This window comes from Coptis chinensis, chromosome 1 (assembly GCF_015680905.1).
Source record: "Coptis chinensis isolate HL-2020 chromosome 1, ASM1568090v1, whole genome shotgun sequence".
Classification (NCBI taxonomy): domain Eukaryota; kingdom Viridiplantae; phylum Streptophyta; class Magnoliopsida; order Ranunculales; family Ranunculaceae; genus Coptis; species Coptis chinensis.
In genome coordinates this window covers 38,800,432-38,822,615 of record NC_141456.1, presented here as the reverse complement: position 1 = coordinate 38,822,615, position 22,184 = coordinate 38,800,432, and the positions used below count along the sequence as shown (strand labels likewise).

The 22,184-nt window shown below is 36.6% G+C and overlaps 2 protein-coding genes across 2 annotated transcripts; both read left to right on the top strand.

Annotated features, from left to right (window-relative positions):
- LOC147523910 (uncharacterized) lies at nt 1-7,163 on the top strand. Its single transcript, XM_086562812.1, has 7 exons — nt 1-58; nt 146-201; nt 5,187-5,485; nt 5,637-5,942; nt 6,015-6,116; nt 6,219-6,506; nt 6,587-7,163. The coding sequence occupies exons 3-6, from the start codon at nt 5,198-5,200 to the stop codon at nt 6,342-6,344; spliced, it is 822 nt and encodes a 273-aa protein (XP_086418938.1). The 5' UTR covers nt 1-58; nt 146-201; nt 5,187-5,197; the 3' UTR covers nt 6,345-6,506; nt 6,587-7,163.
- A 13,289-nt stretch (nt 7,164-20,452) lies between these two features.
- On the top strand, nt 20,453-21,273 carry LOC147523909 (stellacyanin-like). The gene is made up of 2 exons (XM_086600887.1): nt 20,453-20,637; nt 20,783-21,273. The coding sequence occupies exons 1-2, from the start codon at nt 20,481-20,483 to the stop codon at nt 21,154-21,156; spliced, it is 531 nt and encodes a 176-aa protein (XP_086457013.1). The 5' UTR covers nt 20,453-20,480; the 3' UTR covers nt 21,157-21,273.
- Nucleotides 21,274-22,184: the final 911 nt, after the last annotated feature.

Below are 22,184 nucleotides of genomic sequence, written 5' to 3'. Positions count from 1 at the left end.
GTTCATCGTTCAACAAGTTTTTGGAGTCAGCACCAGTCGCCGCTGCTGCCGCTATTAGGTAACGACTTCCTTCGCGTTCTTCTTCTATGATTTTCTATGTTTCATCATTTCATATCTCTTTTTCAATTTTTCACACTACTACTAGGTGATATCACAACTGAAATTAACTTGGGTGTTAGTTGGCTACAGTTATAACCAAAGGTGCATTTTTTATTACTTGTTATTCTATGTTTTATTACTTGTTATTCTATGTTTTATTACTTGTTATTCATTAAAAAATTTGATTTTTGTGGTTTGATTTTGCTCTTCTATATGTAATTAGTAATTACTTATTTTAGTTATGTTATGATTTATATTTTTCCTGGTTTGTGGATTGTTAGATTTATATTCATGCTAGCAAACACACACACACGGTCTGTATAATGAATACCACTAGTCCTGTTGATGAGAAATTTTTGAATAAAAGGGAATCATCTGTTAGTGTCCTCCCCTTCACCGGTTGAATGATTCTAACACTGGGTCAATATCTCAGCTCTGTCTTGAGTGATTAACAAGGTATGCTCGAACCGAAATGGCGGACTCCATCTCGATGTAACAACCGTCCAGTTATCATCTCACATAACAGGATTAAAGCTACCCATTGTCAGCATTGGTTTGTGGATTGTTAGATTGTTAGTAGTATCTAACTCCCTTTTTTTTTTAGTTTGATAGCGTAGATAAGGTTTTCTAGAGTTCATGCTGGAATGGGTTGAAATATTTAAACAAAGAATAACCCATGTCTTGTTTCTGGTAACTGTGGGTTTTAATAGATAAAATCTGAACTGGCACACAAAGTATCTCTTTTTGAAATTCAGACTCATATTTGAAGCAAGTTCAAAATTTTCAAACTTGTATCGAAGTGATTTAACAGTCTGCATCCTATTGGCTGAGCCTTTGGAATAAAATCTACAATGAACTACATGAGTTTGTATATATGTGCAAACCGATAGAGTGTACGCGTGTTGGGGGGAATGAGAAGTCTTTTATTTTGTCATGCATTTTGTGCTTATATGTTATAATGCCTTCAAAGTAAAGCATTTGAAATCAGTCCACACTTAATCCTTCCAGTGCCAAGTAGTTCATATCTAATTGTGTTTACCAATTGAAGTACATCTGATCATGTTTAGCAATTTAATGGTTAAAATGTAGGCACCGTTTAGCTTGTTTACTGAGATAGTTCAATATTTATAGAATGTTATGCATCAAATTTTCATAAACAGATAGTGCTAAAAGCCAGGCTAGTAGGAAATGACATTGACCCTATCACTTGTTCCTTGTGTTTACTTGATGTGCTACTTGCAGAATATCTCAACCGATTCCAAAAGATTGGATGAATGAAAATGACAGACTTGGGAGTGTGTATAGGCAGGGGGTTTCCGATTTTATTCTATTCGCTAGTGGCAAAGACGAAACATCGACCACGTGTCCTTGCCCATGTAACAAATGTCGAAATAGGAAAAGGTTTGCGTATGATATAGTTAGAAAACATTTGATTCGTAACGGTATAGAATTAACATATCGTGTATGGGTTTTACATGGTGAGAACCCATATAAGGATCGAATGGTAAACCGAGTTGAAGAAGAAAATAGTGAGGAAGGACTAGGGATAGGGAATTTTGTTGATGTTGCTTATGGAATGCATGAAGAATTAGTGGGTGATTTGAGTGGAGGCGATGGAAGTCAAGCCGAAGATGTTGAACCACCTATTGTTCTAGAACCTGATTTGGGTAAGAGGTACAATGAATATAAGAAAAAAGCAGAAGAAAAATTATACCCCTCATGTGAGGCTCCTGTCACAACCCTTTCAGCAGCTATGGACCTCCATAACTTGAAGAAGCAGTATAATTGGTCGGAAATAGTGTGACTGCGCTTTGTCTATGTTGAAAACGTGGTTGCCAGATGGAAACACTTTGCCTTCTAAGTATCCTGCAATGAAGGCAATGTTGAAAGATCTGGGAATGAAAGATGAGTGCATAGATGCATGTGAAAATAATTGTATTATAAGACTGAAGCTGATTTGACAGTGTGTCATCAATGTGAAACGCCTAGGTACAAAGTAAAGGAGGGGAAATCGGGAAAGAAAGAAACAAAAGAGGCGAGAAAAGTATTGAGACATTTCCCTATGATTCCTAGACTTAAAAGGTTGTACACTATATCATGGATAGCACGTGAAATGGCGTGGCACAGTAGAGCGACACCTTCTTGGAATTATATGAGGCATCCAATCGACTCGCTTCAGTGGAAGACATGTAAAGATGATTGGCCAGATTTTGCTAAGGAAGGGCGTAATGTTTGGCTTGGAATTGCAACTGATGGATTCAATCCACTGGTTATAGTTGTTGGCCTATTTTCGTGGTGCCTTATAATCTGCCACCGTCTTTGTGCATGAAATCTGAGTTCCATATGATGTCGTTGTTAATACCTGGGCCGAAGGCACCGAGTCAAAACATCGATGTATTCCTTAGACCACTAATTGATGAGTTACAACAGTTATGGAAAGAAGGGGTGGTGACTTATGACATGCACAAACGGGAGCATTTTACTTTGAGGGCTATGTTGATGTGGGGCATTCATGATTTACCAGCGTATGGCAATTTATCAGGCTGTGTAACACATGGTTACAAAGCCTGTCCTATTTGTGGTGATGAAACTCCGTCTATGCATCTTCGGAACGCAAGGAAGATCGTCTATATAAATTACCGGATGTTTCTTAAATCTGATCACACATTTAGGCAAGGCAAATACTTAGGAGTTAAGACAAAAGAGTTAAACCCTCCTCCGCCAAAGTTAAAGGGAGAAGTAATTGAGAAAATGTTAAGTCGTGTCCATTATGTACCTGGGAAAGTATTAAAAGGTACCAAACGGAGTATAGATGATGTGGATGTGGTTGCTATTAGAGATGATGAAGATGATGAAGATTATGAAGTTACTGAAGCATGGTATAAGAGGTTTATTCTCTTTGAACTGGAATATTGGCCGAAGCATAAAATTCGACATGTTATTGACGTGATGCACGATGAGAAGAACGTGGTAGAACACATAATAAATGTGATTCTTGACAAGAAAGACAAAACAAAGGATACAGATTCGAACACGAGGATTTGAAGAAAATGGGGATTCATAGTGGTCAATGGATGCAAACAGACCCAATCACAGGGAGATCTGTTAAACCAAAGGCCTCATTTGTCTTGAATAAAGATGAGAAGCTTGAGTTCTGCACAATTTTGAAGAATTTGAAGCTTCCTACAGGTTTTTCATCGAACTTAAAAAACATTGTCACTTTGAGTCCTCCTGGTTTGCTTACAATGAAATCACATGACTATCACGTGATTATGTGTTACTTGCTTCCAGTTTTGCTTCAACACGCTTTTCCAAAACACCGCGATTTGCATAGAGCTATTCATCAGATTAGCTTATTTTTTAATCTTCTATGTTCAAAAGTCTTAATCCGAAAGGAAATCCAAGATGCCAAATACATGGTTGCAGAGGCATTGTGTGTATTGGAAAAGTATTTTCCAACCGCTTTCTTTGATATCAGCATCCACCTCTTGGTGCATTTGGCTGATGAAGGGCTGATTTGTGGACCTGTGTATCCTAGGTGGATGTTTCCATTTGAACGGTATGTAAAATGCCTTTACTTTTATTTCTTATTTAGTGGCAATTATTATCGACGAAACTACAAAGTACAATTTTGGTTTTGTTTATTTTAATAGGGCAATGAAGGAGTGTAAAATATTCCGAGCAATAAGCGTTATGTTGAAGGCTCCATTCGCGAGGGGTCCTATATTGTTTCGAAGTCCATTAGGTATGCTATAGAGTACATGCCAAATTCTCGGGATGGAAATCACAAAGCTACTCGAGAGGCGTTTCTAGATGAAGATGGAGAGTATAGTGATGAGGGACCTATACTTGAGGGTAAAACTGTGATCCTAGACAAGGAACAATGGATACAAATCCGTAGGTGGGTTCTTTTTCGACTCGACATCGAAAAGCTTGATGAACAAGATCTGAGGTTTGATTGTTTTTGATAGATTTGACTCAAACATTTACTAGTCTAAAAAGTCGTAATAAATAGTCGTGTCAAACTGTATAAACAAATTGTAGTGAATACCGTGCCTTGCAAGCAACCGCGACGTGCGGAAGAAAAAGGGGTAGCAAAGGCGAAGTGGAATCTGACCGAGTTTATTGTGTGGTTATATGACAAGGTATTGTTTTATATATAATTTAGTTTAGTAGGATATTACAATTAGTATTTTAATTTTATCTTTCTAATTGTCATTTTTTTTTACTTCACAGTTGTTGGCTGCAAAAGACACAGATTGTGACTTATGGCGATTTGTCCAAGGACCATTGTTCAAAGCTAAAACATATAAAAAGTATCGTGTTAATGGTTTTGTGTTCTCTACTAGATCGCATGACGAAACAGTTTCCACACAAGATAGTGGTGTTTGCATGAAAGCAATCACTACGTTTACGTCGAGTAGGAAAGACAAAAATCTCATTGATGCATCGACTAAGTGGTATGGGGTTATCGAACAGATAATAGAGTTGGACTATACGACCTTCCAGCATGTTGTCTTTTACTGCAATTGGGTGAGGGTGGAGGACAAGACCAATGGTTGTAAACTTTGTCCAGATTCTAATTTGGTGATGGTTAATCTCAATAGGCTAAAAAGTGTTGATCAGTACTTTGATGAGCCGGTGATTCTTGCTTCCGAGGCTAGTCGGTGTTTTTTACTCGGAGGATTTGAGAAATCCTAACTGGTGGGTAGTCATAAATTAAACCCTAGGCGATTGACAAGTCGAGTTGATGAACTAGATGCACCAACTGACTTCCAATCTATTCTTGAGGACCAACCTAATTTGCAGTCGTTGATGGAAAGTCTAACTTGATTGTAATAGTTGCACTATCATATTGTGAGATTTTTAGTTGCATGCGAACTTCTCATTTTCTACTTTTAGATATATTAACTCTTTCTATTTTGAAGTTTGTCTGTGCAGTTGGGTGAAAGGTGTGTTTGAGTTGTTTTTTATCTTTTTTTTTAAACAAGAATAGTCTCTATAAATGTATAGTTTTGAACTTTGTTATTTTTTTGTGGTATCCTAATTTTACCTATTTGTTCTAACATTTTTTTGTCATAAAGTAGGCTATTTAATAATGGCACTAGGTCAATCTCAATCGATTGCTTCCCAGCCATCGAGTTCAGTCCCACTTCCATCTCATAATTCAACTTCAAACTCTCACACATCTCAGCCTTCGGGAAACTCACCAACGATTACCAAGTTACCTATAGAGTTCGATGAGGATGGCGTCGCTGTGGGTCCTAACCATGCCAAATGGAATACCCAGGTTGGTATTTATGTTCGATCTTGTATTCCAATTCATTACAAGGATTGGAGGAAAATAGATGGAAGCTTCAAGGATAATGTCTGGAATAAATTAATGGTAAGATTTACATGTACTTTAATTTCGATGATAGCATCCATTATTCTTGAATATTAGTATGTTTTTCAAATCCTATATCTACATGTTGTCCAGCCCTATGTATGGAAATTTACTTAATATGAAATAAACAAAAGTCACTTTGTTCATGTAGGAAGAATTTGAGCCTAATGTTCCCCAAGCAATGGCACGCCGAGAAGTTAAAAAAGACTTTCCCCAAAAATTCAGATCAACAAAGTATGCCCTGCGGAAAGAAATTTTGCGTAAGTGCGGGAGCGTGGAAGAAGCTATTGCAGCATGCCCAGATGGTAAGGACCCAAATAATTGGGTTGTGTTTGTTAGAAATGAGAGTACCGCTGAAGTGAGAGCTAGAAACGCAAAGAATGCAGAGAATGCCAAAAAGAATATATATCGACATACTAATGGGCGGGACACATATGCCCATAAACTGGATAAAATGGTAGGTGTCTATTCTTGCACTAACGATTTCTTATCAGGTTATGCTAACAACTATTAAGGATTTTTTTTGTAGGATAAAGAAGATCCTAGCAAAAAACATGGACGGGTAGATAGTTGGAAAAAAGGACATGAGCGTCGTGATGGAACTATATTAGCAAGTGCTCGGACCCATTATGTAAGTTCTAATAACATTGAAGCTTGAACTTACCTGTGTGTTGGTATTGTATATAGACTATGTTGCATATTGTATTACTCATATCGGTGGTTAATATTGTAGGAACAAGTGGAGGCTTCTCATAAAAGAAGAAAAGAAGGAAGCGCGGGTGGTGAGGGCAGTGTAATGGAAGTAGACTTCGATAATGATGAGTTGTCTGAAGTCTTTGGGCCCGACAAAGGGGAGTAGAACTTCGTGGAATCAGCTCCAACAAGTCTAAGAAGGCAATTGCAACGTACAGGTATTGCCAAGGCATTATTGCAGCAAGCAAACTCTTCATCCAATTCTGAGTTGAAGGGGGAAATGAATGAGATGAAGTCTTCCTTAGTTAATGTCATGGGCGTGTTAAAGGTGAGTTTGCAGTTTGCACTTGTGCTTTATTGCATACAATATCATTATGTATAACTAATTGTTACTATAAATTGTGTCAGGATGTACTTAAGGCTGTCAAAAGCAATGGAACACCGACTGCTCAACCACCGTGCGGCCCAACAACACCAGAAAATGAAGTCGGTTCCAGTTCTATTCGTCACTCGACTCAACAAAACTTGATGAATATGTTTGCAAATTTGAATCCTCCTTTTGGGACGCTTGGTTCTTCACCAAATGTATCTTTATTAGATAGGGATGGTGTAGTGGTTGCTAAGGGGTATGTCATGACAGAGAGCAATTTGAGAGATTGCAATGGCAGAAAAGTTCTCGCAGGTGAAAAAAAGGTCTACATAGAGGAAGTCTTGGTTGGTGATGCTCTTGTTTACGATAGGCCCCAAGATGGAGTTAGATTTTTGGATGGCTTTAGTGCAGGAGGTCATTTAATTTGGCTCGAGTCAAGGATGCAGTTTTCTTAATAAGTTGTTTGGGATATGCAAACTTTCTGAACTTGGAATTTTTCAGTATGGTTTGGTTACTTTATGTTTTGAATGTCGTTTGTTTTTTATTTAATATGGATGTCATAGTGACTTGACAAACTTATGGTCTTTTTTTGGTATGGATGAGTATTGACTTTAATATGTTCGTACTATATCTATTTATTAAATTTGATTGCAGTATATGTATGCTTGTTTGCTTAGCGTTGAAGAAAGTACTAACCCATTTTAACTCCGCTGTGCAAATCAATATAATTGGTTTTGCCTTCGCGGTCCCAAGCCCGGATAAAGGAGGAGGGAGGATGGTGGAGCCTTGGACTATTTCCTACAAACGCTATAAAGAGAAGAAGGAAGAAGTGGAGCCAGAGGGCAGAGGCTGATACAAAACGAGATCAAAGGACTGTATTTGCATATCGTTTTTGGTTTATTTTCCAATTCATGTTTATGCTTATTTTTATCATTTTTTCTACTCAATTCTCAGAGTTTAAGCTTTGTTTGACAGATTTCTTTGAAGGAAGATGAAAAAGACGTGTTTCAATTCTTTTCAAGGGCTGGCAAGGTTAGTAGGGGTGCTCTTTTTTAGCATATCATATTACCTCTTAATATAGTGGATCGTAAATATTTTCAGAGTGTTCATTTAAGATCATTTCCAATTTACTGGATTACGAATTGAATAGTTTGTCCTATATTGGTTAAGTGAATATTCGAATAGAGAGCATGATTTAATGGCAGCAATCTCTATGGCAACAAATTGAGTGGAGGTATCCCACCTGGTTTTGAAAGACTTGAGAGCATGACGTCTTTGTGAGTCCTGTTATTCAATAATTTTTCATAATTCAGAATGTTATCATTTTAACAGCCGTACCCTCTTTTTTGCTCTAAGTTCTGTCATATACTCGTATGGACGGTATGGTAGCTTATGGGTATGTGTTGTTCTTGCGAACCACAGGAATCTTTCGTCCAACAATCTCAAAGGCCCTATCCCTATAGAACTGTCACGGATTGGCAATTTAGATACTTTGTAAGTACCATCAAACCAAAGAAGTTTTTTTTTATCAGCCCTGGAATGTTTATTTCATTAGTTTCTTTTCCTCAGGGATCTATCAAATAACAAGATTTACGGCTCCATTCCTTCTTTCATTGGTGATTTGGAACATCTTTTGAAATTGTTAAGTTCTATTATCCGGTGCCTTTCCATCTCCATTTTTCTTCTTTATAGAGTTATAGCTAATGCCTTGTATGTTTATCCACTAGAATTCTTAGCAAGAACAGTTGATTTGGTTACATTCCGGCCGAGTTTGGAAATCGAGAAGTGTTATGGAGATGTAAGGAACCTCCAGTTTTTCCTATTTTATTACATTAACATACATGTGTAATGTTTCGAACCAATCTAACCATGCTATTATATTGTAGAGACACGTCGAGAAAATCAACTCTATGGTCAAATTCCTCGGGAACTTCGGTCACTCTGAAATTTGTTTTCACTGTGAGTTATACTTCTGATGTTTAATATTAGAGAATGAATCCCGAATTCAGCCTGTCGGGGGAAGAACCTTAGGTTTTAGACTTTTAGGACATTGGCTCTGTGACAAATGTGTGTTCAGTGCACCTTTTGACATATCCCTAGCTGATGCAATCAATTGCAAAGAACATCAACGGATCTCTTTCACTTTAATTGGATACCTTCTTTCAATTGTCAACTGCTTCAGTCTAAATGTTCTGTAAGTTATCTTTTTGTCTGGGAACTCTATCAAATTTATTATTAGGTTGATTATAGGTGAAAATTGCAGTCCTCATAGTATCTTATTTGCATCTAAGCAGAAATGTGTCATACAACAACTTAGCTGGTGATATTCCTTTGGGAAAAAAGTTTTCAATGTTTCCTCCGAGCAGGTGAGTGATTGTAAACATTTTTTTCTCGTGGGAGAGCTACCACTTCACTTTCTTGACATAGATGGTTCGATTTAGATTCTACGGGTGGATTGTCTTCTCTGCAGCTTTGTTGGAAATCCTAGGCTTTGCGGTCCTTGGGTTGATTCTCCTTGCCACAATTCTCACTCTCCTGAATGAGGTACACATAAGTTCTTAGACGGATCTTTCTACTGTCACTATTCTCCAATTCGTTGCTCGTTCTAACAAATCTGTGTGGTCATTGTGCACATAAATATCATTTTGGCCGCATGTCGAAATCTGAAATTTGTCAAAATTCAATTGAATGGGCACCACACGGGACCTATGGTTTCCTTATTCCTGTAAATGGCTACTATATCGTCTAAGATTATTCACTTCATGAACATGCCCTTTCGGAGTCGTCCCCACTTTCTAAAAACCATATCATCGAACTCATTCATTTTCTTGAAAACCAAAATTAATGTGGTTATATTTGCGTTTAATTGTTTTTTCTAGTTCTTGGTAATTTCATTATTTTCCTCCAATGTGGTCTTTGCAACCTCAATATATAAAGCAACTATCCTAGGAATTGCTTTAGGTGCATTGGTCATCCTTCTCATGATCTTAGTGGCAGTATGCAGACCGCACAATCCACCTCCATTTTCTGAAGGAGCTCTGGACAAACCAGGTGCGTCCCCACTCCATATCTACTCGAATAGTTGTTGTGGCCCAAATGGCTTGTTTACTCTCCGTCACCTAAATATGTTGTCCAATGTTTAGTGTGCACCAAGATGATTAAGAGTCTTAATAAGCTAATTGTCCGAAGCTTGTGGTCCTACTTTTGATGAATAGCAGTAATGGCAGCTTGTGGGTTGACCACTTGGGTAAACAATGGGAGCATTCAATTCTCTCTAAACAGTGGGATCACTTTAAAAATGATTTGAAAATTAGAAAATATGAAACCGCTTTAAAATTGATGTTAAATGTAGAAAAAAGCAAGTCACTGAATAAGTGATGTCCTGTGGTTCCAGTTTTTTTATTTTTTCACCAAATTAGCTTATTACCTCTTACTTGTGTTTGGTCTTGGATGAAAAACTTGAAAACCCAATTTATTGGTCAAGATTATCTTCAAGTTCAAAGTAACAATATTGATAGCATAATGGCATTTGGATTTGGAGATCTAACCATGGATACTACTGCAGTATCGTATAATCAAAACCAGTTGTGGAATGAAAACCATTTGGATATGATGGGACTTGATGCACCTGACCTTGCTGGTCTAGAGGAAAATCTACAGGTTTTTTCACACTATAACTTCAATGAACATAGTTTTTCTGCTCTCACTAACATGGGTATGAACATTTCCCCTTATTATGAGATGGTGGATCACCAATTTGAAGCGAGTCCGGTCGGTGGACCGATCGAGAAAAGTTTGCATGGATTTTTAAACTTTCCCACGAGTCGCGAGTTACACAAAGCACTTGGTCCATCTCTCCAACAAAGTTGCAATGATTATCTGTGGATCCCAAATGGATCGGTGATGATGTCGTAGCGACTCAATTTGCAATCTGATTTCACTTGGAAGTAGGGAGCCATCACCGGGGGGTATCGAATGGATTTATTTTGAAAAAAGGAGATGCAGATAATCTATTGGATGCAATGGTTTCATATATGTGTGATGTTTCTAGGGATATTGCATCGCTAGATCCAATAGTATCGGATCACCTACAAGCTCCTCGGAGATGATTGTCTTTGTTTCTTGCCAAACGCAGATGAAGTCAATTCGGATCGCGGTCGGTTGGGAGAAAATGATTCAGTCCATGGAGCTCGGTAAAGAACTGGTTTTGTTTCCGACGGGGAAAGATCTTACAAAGTGTCCATCTAAATCTTCACCGAAAAGATCGAGAGCTAATTTGATTGCGAAGAACAAGAAATGGGTTTTGGGTGTATTCTATCTAGGAAGGATACCGAGCCATGTCACATTGGCCAAAAGAAGGCCGGGAATAGTGATGTTCAAAAGCCAAGACCGAGGGATGACAGTTGATCCAAGATCGAAGTTAAGGAGCTCACGAGCTTGTCCCAAATGGTGGAAAGGTGTATACTTGTTTTATAGTAGTATATCCTCTCGTCTCTGGCGTGGTTTTACCGACTTTTCTGCCTTTTGCTTTCAAGTAATTCACATTTTTTTCTTCGTGATGAAATAGTGTAGCATTGATTCTTTGTTGGATCAAACCATAAAGCACATGCTGTTTCTAAGAAGTGTTACTAACCGAAAGTTTAAAGCGGTGTGTATATGAGATGTAAGTTGTTGTCTGTCTAAAGAATCATTCTTCTTTTTTTCCCACCTAGGTGGAATGTAATTTATTAACTACGTATCAACTCCAAATCTAAAAACAACAATCTTTGCAGGTTGTTGACAAAAAAAACTTAGAGTTATTTGAAGATCAGGGCAAGGAAAATGGTGCAAGCTGGGCTGTTGAAATGGGGAGTCAATTGGAAGTTTGTCCAATTGTCGTCAAGGACCTTGAGCAGCCAGGGCACATGCTTATAGAGGTCTGTATTATGTGATGTCTCTTTCAGCCATGAGTGCATTTCTGTAAAGAAAATAATGTCACTGTCAGATAATCAGAAAAGTGACCTTGACGTTGGACATCATAAGTCATAACCCCTTAAGGTATGTTCATGATTTCTTTGTAGTTTATTGATATTCCAATCCCATCCAGTCAAACTATGTATGAAAGCATAAAAACCGTTTAAACCTAAGTAAGATGGACATTTTATATTCTTGAAACCCCTTCCCCCCTAAAAAAAAAAATCTTCCCCGCTCCGCTCATGCCCCCACTGCAAGTCTGCAATGCAGTATACTAGTGTATATAGTGTCCTTTTGATTCGAGGATTAGTTATTTGACTTAACTGGCATTGGTCGAGATGGTTAAATAGTTGGTTCTACGAATCAATATATATTTGAGTAGTTAGGTTTACGACCGAGGTCTGAGGTTTTAATATATGTTATGAAAGTATATTATTTGATTTTCAAGTTATAACGGGATTTATGTCTATGAAATGTTGAAAATACAAAGGAGATTTTGCCGAAATTTTTATGTCTTTCGTCAAAGTGTCTGACAAGGTTATAGGGTTTTGGGGCGTTACATAAACTTTCAATACTATGCTTCTATTACTACTAGTCTACTACCATACTCTCTTTTCTGAATTTTGTAGTTTGAGTATAAGGAACTACTACTTAAGAATAAGATATAATGATATAAGTATATATCTATACATATTTGTTTTCTACTGCCCGACTCCTTTTTATTTATTTCTATTGGTGTATATGATAAATAGGACTTTTCTGATGATACCATTCCAAAGTCATCCCCTGATGCTTGCAACTATTGAAAGTAAGAGTTTTGTACAAATGACGTGAGAGCTTGAGTTTAGGGACAAGTCCCATTGATTTGGAAAACAATGTATATTTCATTCGTAACAAGTCCTATTTATGAAAAGACGTTTTATTGATGTTATTTTAATAAAAGATTATGTGATTAAATGTACTTGTGAGATTTCTTGTTTATGTTATGGACGATTGTAGAATACCCAATAAGTGGGGACATCTTTATGCAGGTTAGTAGTCTCCCAAAAAAAGTGATTTTGGGGGAAATTATTTTTTTTACATATGAAATAGTTTTGTAACAGTGGAAAACCGTAACTAAGCTTTGTAATAAGTAACACTTACGAAACAACAAAACCGTTACCAAAATGTTACAAATTCTATAAATCAATTACATAAATAAACGTTACTAACTTTCTAAAACCGTTACTGTTGTTGGAAAAGAGTAACACAAAAAAGCGTTACTAATACTATAAAACTGTTACTGTTGTTAAAAAAGAGTAACGGTCAAAAAGCGTTACGAACTCTATAAAAGCATTACTAATGTTAGAAAAGAGTAATACAATTAAACAAATAAAACGGTTAGCAAATATTTTTAGTTACGGAAAAAACCGTTACAATAAATATTTATGTAACGGTTTTAAACCGTTACGAATATCAATAACGCATTAGAAACGCCAAAACTGTGATGCAAAAAAACCGTTACAAATATTTTTAGTAACGGTTTCTGACCGTTAGGAATGTCCTGTTTTGGTATAGTGAATATAGATCAATAGAGCTTCTAGATTTTAGAAAAACAATAAACTATGATGAGTAATATTAACCAAAAAAGAAATAAACAACAATTATTAAAACCGAAGGCCAACAATCAATCAAATATATAGGGCTTCTATATCAATGCGCAAACCAACATCTACGACAAAATATCCACTGAAAACTGATACAATCTTGAAGTGATTTTATCAAATTAAAACACATAACATTAAGGCTTATTGAGGAGCCTTTGACCTCCTAATCCACACACAAGTGCAAACTACAATAATATTCTTCTCTCCTCCCAATAGATGAGATACACTACAATTTATAGCACTAGCTACTTAATAACTAACCACTAACCTACTTATGAGATAATGCCTAAATGAAGGAAACTAACCAACTAACGAAACAGGACTATAAACATTAGACCTATATATGATTCTAGATTATGCACACATAACAGAAACAAACCCCCAATCCCAACAACCAACTAATGCTTAAACAAAACAGTAAGTTTAACTAATTGCCACAAAACAAAAAAAAACCAACTGATTCATGAAGAATTTGGGTTAAAAAGAGATAGAGGGAGAGAGAGAGTATCTTTTGCAAGCCGACGGTGGGTTGACGAGGCAATAACACTCAAGGATTGGAATTAGGGATTTGAGAAGGTGAGAACACTAAACGAAACTAGCACTAAAGTGGAAATTTTCGTGTTTTTTATTTTTAGTTTTTGAATTTTTCGTTAACCTATTGAGCAACTTGTTCACTAATTGTTCCAATTTTACCCTCGCACTATATGTGGCTCAGAAGACTGCACACCACATCTATATGCGTAATCTAGAAGCTCTAAAAGTGTAAAAGTGTAAAACTAAAGTAAGGAGAGAAATAACTTTGCCCACTGAATTCTCTCTCTACCATTGAGTAAGGGCTTTAATTGTTGTAAATAAAGAGAACTATAGAGGGCTGGTTGGGAAATTGCAATGTTATTTGATTTGACCGGTGGATTTATTAGAAACACATGGAGTCCACTTTCTAGTAAAAACCCAAACAAAGAACTGCTATTAATACAAGCAAACAAGGATCTGATATAGTAAGCCGATCATAGTATATGTTTGAATACTTCTATATAATTCTTACAAATTATGTGACATTTCACAAGGACCAACAAAAAATAGATACCTAACAAAAAAAAAAGGGAAAATTGATATCTTGTTTTAGAGAAAGCTATATCAATTAATAAACCAAATAACATAATGAACAAACCTATACAATTAATTCAATAAACTAAAGTCTAGAGGCTAAACTAATTAACCTAACTTGTTGATGTAAGTTGTGATCCAACATTTATGAATTACGAAATCTCTATTTCTCCAAAATATTAATATAATTTGAGTTTTCAAAAATATTGACAAAATAAAATAAGAATAGTTAGTTACATAAAAAATTATATAATGTATATAGATTAACAAATGTTTAACCAAAAGATAACAAACTAGTTAAGTTCGTGTTTTGTGTGTACCCTAGTTGAGTTCAGTTGAAAACTTGTAGTGGTCAGCGGCTCACCCTAGAACAAATTTCTAACTCCGCCACTGTCTCTATTCCAAGGTAACCTGGTGCTCAAATTCTGTTTTTCAGTAGATCAGATGATTGCGTTGACAGAAATTGAAATCTTTACAAGACCGATAACAAGATACAAATAGAATAATACATACAATAAATCACAACAACAATATCTTTCTTTTTCTTTTCTTTTTTCGATAATCCACTTCTTTCCATTCTTTAAAATCTCATAAGAGGAGTTACAGACTCAAAAACCCAATTTGGAGGAGGTCCAATTCCTGCATATTTTGCTGCCCAGTTGGCCAGTTCATGGGAATCTCCATTGGTGTTACGGCTTATCCAAAAGAACTCAGAATTGGACTCATTATTTATATTACAAACTTGAAATAAATCTAAAATTTTATTCACATGTTCCTCTACTTGCCAACCTAAGCTTTCCTCATTCCTATCCATCCCCTGACGATTATCTCCCAAGACTATAGAGGGCCCTAGCTTTAGCATCTGAATTAGAGCAGCTATGACTTCTGCTCCATAACATTCTGCCTGTATAGTTGTTTGACAATTGAATTTCATGTATGCTACCCCAAGTAATTTACCATCTGGACTTCTGCATATTGTGGCTGACGCCCCCTTATTCTCACATCTGTTAAAAGCACCATCAAAGGAGATGAGGTTCTTGTTGCTATATAACCCCTATGGCGCACACTAAAATCTAAAGTATTGTTTATGACATGACGAAGATCCTGGCCATTAGGGGATGGATTGTTCTCTGCAGTATAGGCTTCTGTGATTCTCTTGACTGTTTGATTCACAATTGTGTAGAGCTCCTGGAAACTGCTCCTCTTTCTTTCAAACTTGAGTTTGTTTCTTGCTTTCCAGATTTCATGCATCATACATAAACCATAGGTACTGGAAGCCTGTAGATCCTTGTCTCTCTCCCAGCTAATGAAATCATCAAGCCAACATTTGATATCCTTTTCTTCTTTTGCATTTGCCTTCAAACTTATGTTTGATCCATACCATAGTGTTCTACTCCACTCACAACCAAAGAAAAAGTGATAATCAGTTTCAACGTGCCTTTCACAGAAAACACAACTTACATCACCCTTAAACTTTTTCTGCATCAATACTGCTCCAGTGGGTAGACCTCCCATGTAAGCTTTCCATGTAAAGAGTTGAGTGGTTGCATCAGTTTTTATTTTCCAGATCGTCCTTATACTCTTTTTATTCATTCTAGAGCTCTCACCCTCCTCATATTCTTTGGCAAGTAACTTGTAAGCAGACCTAACTGTAAGAACTCCCTTCTTATCTTTCCACCAAATGATTTTATCAATGACATTTGGTTTGATAGTTAAGGTTTTAATACAATCAGAGATAAGGTTAGGAAACAATTCTCCTAACCTAGTAATGTCCCATTCCTCCTCATTTTCCCTAGATTGGTCAGATACTCTACGTGTGAGGTTCAGGTTGACTCTTTTTGGGTTTAGGTGGTTTCCTAAAATAAGAGGTTTATCAAGAAAAGATAACCAAGGTTCTAAAAAAGTTTTAATCCTAGAGCCATTACCAAGTAACCACATGAATCCTTCCTTTACTGCTTTCATACTTAACTGCACACCTCTCCAGAAAAAAGATTGTTGTTTTTTCTTCTTACCATCTTGGTTATTAAAACAATCCCACTTATATATCCTATTGAAAGTTCTAGACCATATTGAATTCTCATCTGTAATAAGTCTCCAACTGTGTTTAGCCAACATGGCCAAATTCATTTCTTTGACTTTTCTAAAACCCAAACCCCCATTTGCCTTTGATTTGCATAGTTTCTCCCAACTCATAGTATGCCAAGCAGTAGAATTTGTTGTTCCATTCCACCAAAAATCCCGATTGAGTCTATCTATCCTTTCATTGATTCTGCTAGGTAATGCATAAACTCCCATGGCATAGATGGGCACTGTTTGCCCTACTGATTTGACTAAAGTGGTTCTGCTAGCTTGTGAAAGGATTTTAGCTTTCCAACCACTGACTTTCATTTGTAAACTTTCTAAAAGATAATCGAAGTCCTCTCCCTTCTTCTTTCCCAATATGATTAGTACTCCCAAGTATTTCTCCTTTTCTGTGAACCTCCTTACCTTCCATCTCCTAAGAATCATTTTCTGATGTGTTATGCACATTCCTACTGAAAAAAATACTAGACTTCTCCTAGCTGACCTCTTGACCAGATGCATTGCAATACTTCTATAAGATATCCTTGACACTGTTTATTTCATTCAAATTTGCCTTGCAAAACATGATTAGATCATCTGCATATAGCAGATGACTGATAGGGGGTGATCCTCTTCTCACTTTGATGCCACTAATCCTATTCTCATCCTCAGCTTGCTTGAGGATTCTAGAGAGAGCTTCTGTGACCAGAATGAAGAGGTAGGGAGACAGGGGGTCTCCTTATCTTAGACCTCGCTGTGGAAACAAATGACTCAAAGGGGAGCCATTTAAAAGAACTCGGAAGGATACTGATTCCAAACAGACTTTAATCATATCTATCGACTTCCTACTAAAACCAGTTTTTCAAAACTCTGATACAGAAAACACCATTCAACTCTATCAAAGCCTTCTTCATATCCAACTTTAGAGCTAACCATCCTTGTTTTTTCTTTTTCATCTTTTTCATATTGTGAAATAGTTCACTTGCTAAGCCTATGTTGTCACCAATAAATCTCCCCTTTACAAAAGCTTCCTGAAAGGGTGAGATAATTTTGTGTAGGTGGGTTTTTAGTCTATTAGCTAGAATTTTTTAGATGATTTTGTATGTGAAATTGCACAAACTGATTAGCCTGAATTTGGATATTTGATCTGGATTAGGTATCTTCGGGATCAAGATAATGAAAGTTTCATTTAGATCTAGTGGAAGGGTGTTGTATAAGAAAAAATCCTGCACTGTTTTGATAATAGTGATGCCCACTATATCCCAACATCTTTGATAAAAAATCCCTTGAAAGCCGTCAGGTTCAGAGGCTTTCAAGGGATGCAATTTTTTTATGATTTTCCATATCTCTTCATCAGAGGGACAAACTCCTAACAATTCATTTTCCCTGTTGGTTATAATAGGTTGGAAAAGATCTAAGATAGAATTATCGGTTTGAGGGTATTGTGTTTCAAAGAGCTTCGTAAAGAAATTGTTTATGGTTTACCCACTTCTTCTCTTCCTTTTTTCCATGAACCATCATCCTCTCGAAGTTTTTCAATCCTGTTTTTTCTTCTCCTATAAATGGTAGATATATGAAAAAACTTGGTATTTCTTGCATAATCTCTCACCCATACTTGACCTGATCTCTACCTCCACAAGTTAGCTTCTCTTTCAAAAAGCTCTACCAATTTCTCCTTTAGCTCTTTTATTTTTTTATAATTCCTCTCATTCATCTCATGTTTCATCAAACTCTCTAACTTCTTCACATTTCTTATTTCACAAAAAATATTTCCAAATTGTCTCTTGTTCCAAACTGTTAACTTCTCCTTTGTGGCTTCCTGTTTTTTTACTACTATTCCCATGGTAAGATCATCCTCCACTGAATCCCAACCTTCTTTAATCACATCCTTACATGTATTATCATGTAACCACATTTCATAAAACCTGAATGGTTTCTTTGGTAATGGATCAGAATTTTTAAGAGTAATGCCTAGAGCTAAGTGATCAGAAGAGACATTAGGGATATGAAAAACTTTTGCTTCAGGGAAAAAATCTACCCAACTAGGAGTAGCAAGGGCTCTGTCTAGTCTTTCTAAAATATGATTACCATAGGATCGGTTATTGCACCAGGTGAATTTAGGTCCCCTAAAACCTAGGTCTATCAAACCAATATCATTAATAAAATCATTAAAATCAACCATGCTTCTGTTAAGAACATGGTGGCCACCAATTTTTTCATCTAAAGATGCTACTGCATTGAAATCCCCAAAAATCATCTAGGGTGCTGGGATATAAAGAGAGCGGTCTCTCAATTCATCCCAGACCCTCTTCCTATTGCCAGAAGAGGGTTCTCCATATATAAAAGTAAACTATCAATCATTTGATATACCAAGATTAGAAACTTTACCTATAATGTGGTTGGTAGTAGCTCCCATGATATAAATTGAGAAATCTTCCTTACAGAAGACTGTGAGACCTCCTTTTCTGCTGTCAGCTAGAGCAATACAATTTCCACTATACTTTAAACGTTTTCGAACTCCTTCCATTCTCTTGCAACTTGCTTTTGTTTATGGAAAACAAATGATATCTGGATCATGATCACGGACCAAGTCCTCTATAATCTTAACAGTCGATGCAGCTCCAATTCCTCTACAATTCATAGCCATAAGGTTTGACATTGAGGGGGGTGCTACTACTCTTGAAACAACTTCAACAATTACAGTGTCATAGTCTAACCGTGTCAGCCCACAAATGGGAAACTACAAAACTGCCATGGCTCCCTCCAATTTTCAAACAGTTAAAGCCAAAAGCAAAACCCAAAAACACAATAACACAAACCCCTTGGACTATCAGCAGCAATTAAAACTCAAGAAAGACAATCTATAATCAAACCAAAAAACACATAAAATTTGTTCCTGTGTTGATGCAATATCAGAATTGACGTCGTGATATTGAAGAGAGTCTGAGTCTCCTTGTAATCACCTCCCAAAAACAGACTTCGCAACACAGCACAGAGAGCCAGAAAAATCCGTTTTTTGCCGGTTCAGATCTATCTTTCGATGATTCTAGAACTGAATCTACTATCCAAATAGGAGGTATTGTAATATTGTTGATGACTATAACTGAAAAAACGGTTGGAATCGGTCGGTAATGGAGAAACATGGTTATCAAAAGAAGAGCTGACTCGGAAAAACTATGAAAGGCCGTAACTTTGGGTTTCACTACCACCTTATGCAAGCACCGCCATCACATTGAGAAAAAAACGGAAAAATTGCAAAGTTGATGTCTTCCTAATTAAAGTTCATACCTTTTCACTTCAGATCGCATTGATGACTTCAGATCTCATAGATCGTGCTCTGTTTGTATCGTGCTAGCAACAATCCATTGCATCCCTCTCTTTTTTTTTTTTTTTTTTTTTTTTTTTTTTTCTTTTTTTTTTTTTCCTCCATAGTGTTTGACGATTTGGAGATGTTTCAATATCAGTACAACCACAATGCATCCATGAATTTTTTGGTTAGTGGCAATTCACTCGAAACTAGCACCCAACAACAGTCAACCAACCCCGATATCTTCTGTACACACAGTTGGATTCAACTAGAGCTCATTCACAAAGTTTAGACCTCCCAAAACGAAGGCCCAAAGCTCTCCAAACCATGAAGCAATTTGCAAAGCTATTCCAAAGAGGAAAGCCCCACCATACTTGTATGTGTTCATGACTTAGGTAGTTCGTCCAACTTAAGAAGTAGTTGTTATTTTATTCTTTAAAATTTAAACAGTAAGAAAAAGAAAAGAAAATCACATCATATCGAAGTCAAGAGAAGGGATATCAGGTGGTGTTGAGAGAGGTTTAACTACCCATCTAACAGACTTTCTCTTCTACCAACCCATCAACCACAAAATATATCTAGTTTAGTTAAAAGTATATCTGTATGTATCAATTTAAACTTAATTATGCATACAAAAACAAATCCCAAAATCAATGAAGCAATAACTTGTACCTTTAATAATTGCACAAAGTTATTTTAAATAAATAAATTTGAAGGGTACCAACACTAAATATCAGTAACAAATAAATCCCAAGTCTTGATTATGAAAATTGGTAGGTTATCCACTAATAAGCCTCCCCTTCTATTTATAAGACCATACACCACATCACCCTTTAGTCTTCTCTTTGGCCTTTCAGCATGGTTAAGCTTCTATTTTACATTCTTATAGGTCTTGGCCTTGTGTTGACATGCAGGGCAACTACTTACACTGTGGGGGGTAGCTCTGGCTGGGATATTAGCAGTGATCTTGATTCATGGGGCAGTAGCAACAGCTTTAAGGCTGGAGATGCTCTATGTAAGTGTGGCCATTTCTTTTATATTTTTGAAACCCCGTTTAATTTTTGCATATGTGCATCCAGATACTTTTGAAGTTGAGTAACTATTTTTCAGATAATGAAAGTATTTAATGAAGATCAACTAATATACTCTTTCAATTCCAGTGTTCCAATATTCATCCATTCACAGTGTTGACGAGGTGACCAAAGAGGATTTCAATGGATGCAATGTGACGAATCCTTTGAGTTCAAGTAACAGCGGTAACACGACAATTGCATTATCAGCACCTGGGGAAAGATATTTTACTTGTGGGAACGGTTTACATTGCTTAGGAGGGATGAAGGTTAAAGTCAATGTTCAAGGAGGTCCTGCAAATTCTCCTACCAGTGCACCTTTGTCCCCGGGGACTCCTTCATCTCTTCCCAACCCTTCGAATAAGAACAACAACCCTGTTTCTAAAGGATTTATCCATGGTGGATGGGCTTCTCTTCTAGCATGTGTTGCTGTCTCCATTTCTCTATTTATTTTTGGTATATGAGCATGTGATGAGAGTCTATACTATTTTAGGTGTTTCATATCTTGATCCAGACTAAGCATTTAGCATGATTCATTATTGTTAGTGAACTTTACTAATGTTAATGTCAATTTTTTCCCATGTGTTGTGACATATAGTGTATCTACTATAACATCAACCGCATTAAAGTGAAAAAAACCAAATCTATTTCCAATTTTAATTTAATGGAAAAAATAGAGTGATTCCAGTAGCGCTAACATTATTTAGTCAATGATAGATTCAGTACAGAATCAAGCAAACCAGGACATGAACACTGACAGCCAATGGTTACGATTGAATCTCAATACAGAACAATTCTGTCATACCATAGCTAGTACTTATTACGAAAGCTATGACGAGAACTTATATCTAGCTAATACTTAGCTTATGAAGCAATACCATAAACATTCTACTTATAAGCCTCCACTGAACATCCACAGACATGGTTCACACACTTTCCATAGCAGTCAATCATGTGAAGGCAGAGCCTCTATTATTGGAACAAGGTCTTCCGAGACCTTTAGCACACTCCCTGTTATTTTTCGTCCTAGTTGCTGTAACGAAGTAAAACGTGCAATAACAATGAAAAACTTAGATTGACAAAAAATAGTCTAAGTTGTGCCTAATTACAGGTGTAAATGTGACCACACATACTGTATACATTATCAAATCACAGTTAGTGTAGAAACCAAAGTATCACTCCCCCATGGTTAAGTATAGTCTTAAAGAAGATGTTGAAGATCCTAATTGATGTCGAATCAAGTGATCAATGCTGCTATCTATATGATGATTATTTATCGGAATTTAGTTTTCTAGTGTGTCTTCAACTACCAAATTTTACTTCAGAATTCATCTGGTTCAAGTTGGCGATATGGGGCATAGACACTGAGCATCCGTTTGAGAATGAAAAGGTTAAGTGTGCATTATGAAGATTTTTTTTTTTTTGAAAAGTTAAGCTGGGGTTAAGGGCTGACCACCACCTGTTTTATTGATAATCAACTTGTTACATATGG

What these genes read in the sequence shown, in the direction of transcription:
- LOC147523910 (XM_086562812.1), top strand. Translation starts at nt 5,198, where the DNA reads ATGGCACTAGGTCAATCTCAATCGATTGCTTCCCAGCCATCGAGTTCA. An exon ending in ATGTCTGGAATAAATTAATG is followed by an intron (nt 5,486 to 5,636) that starts GTAAGATTTACA and finishes TTGTTCATGTAG; the next exon opens with GAAGAATTTGAGCCTAATGT. An exon ending in CAAGTGCTCGGACCCATTAT is followed by an intron (nt 6,117 to 6,218) that starts GTAAGTTCTAAT and finishes TTAATATTGTAG; the next exon opens with GAACAAGTGGAGGCTTCTCA.
- LOC147523909 (XM_086600887.1), top strand. Translation starts at nt 20,481, where the DNA reads ATGGTTAAGCTTCTATTTTACATTCTTATAGGTCTTGGCCTTGTGTTG. An exon ending in TAAGGCTGGAGATGCTCTAT is followed by an intron (nt 20,638 to 20,782) that starts GTAAGTGTGGCC and finishes TTTCAATTCCAG; the next exon opens with TGTTCCAATATTCATCCATT.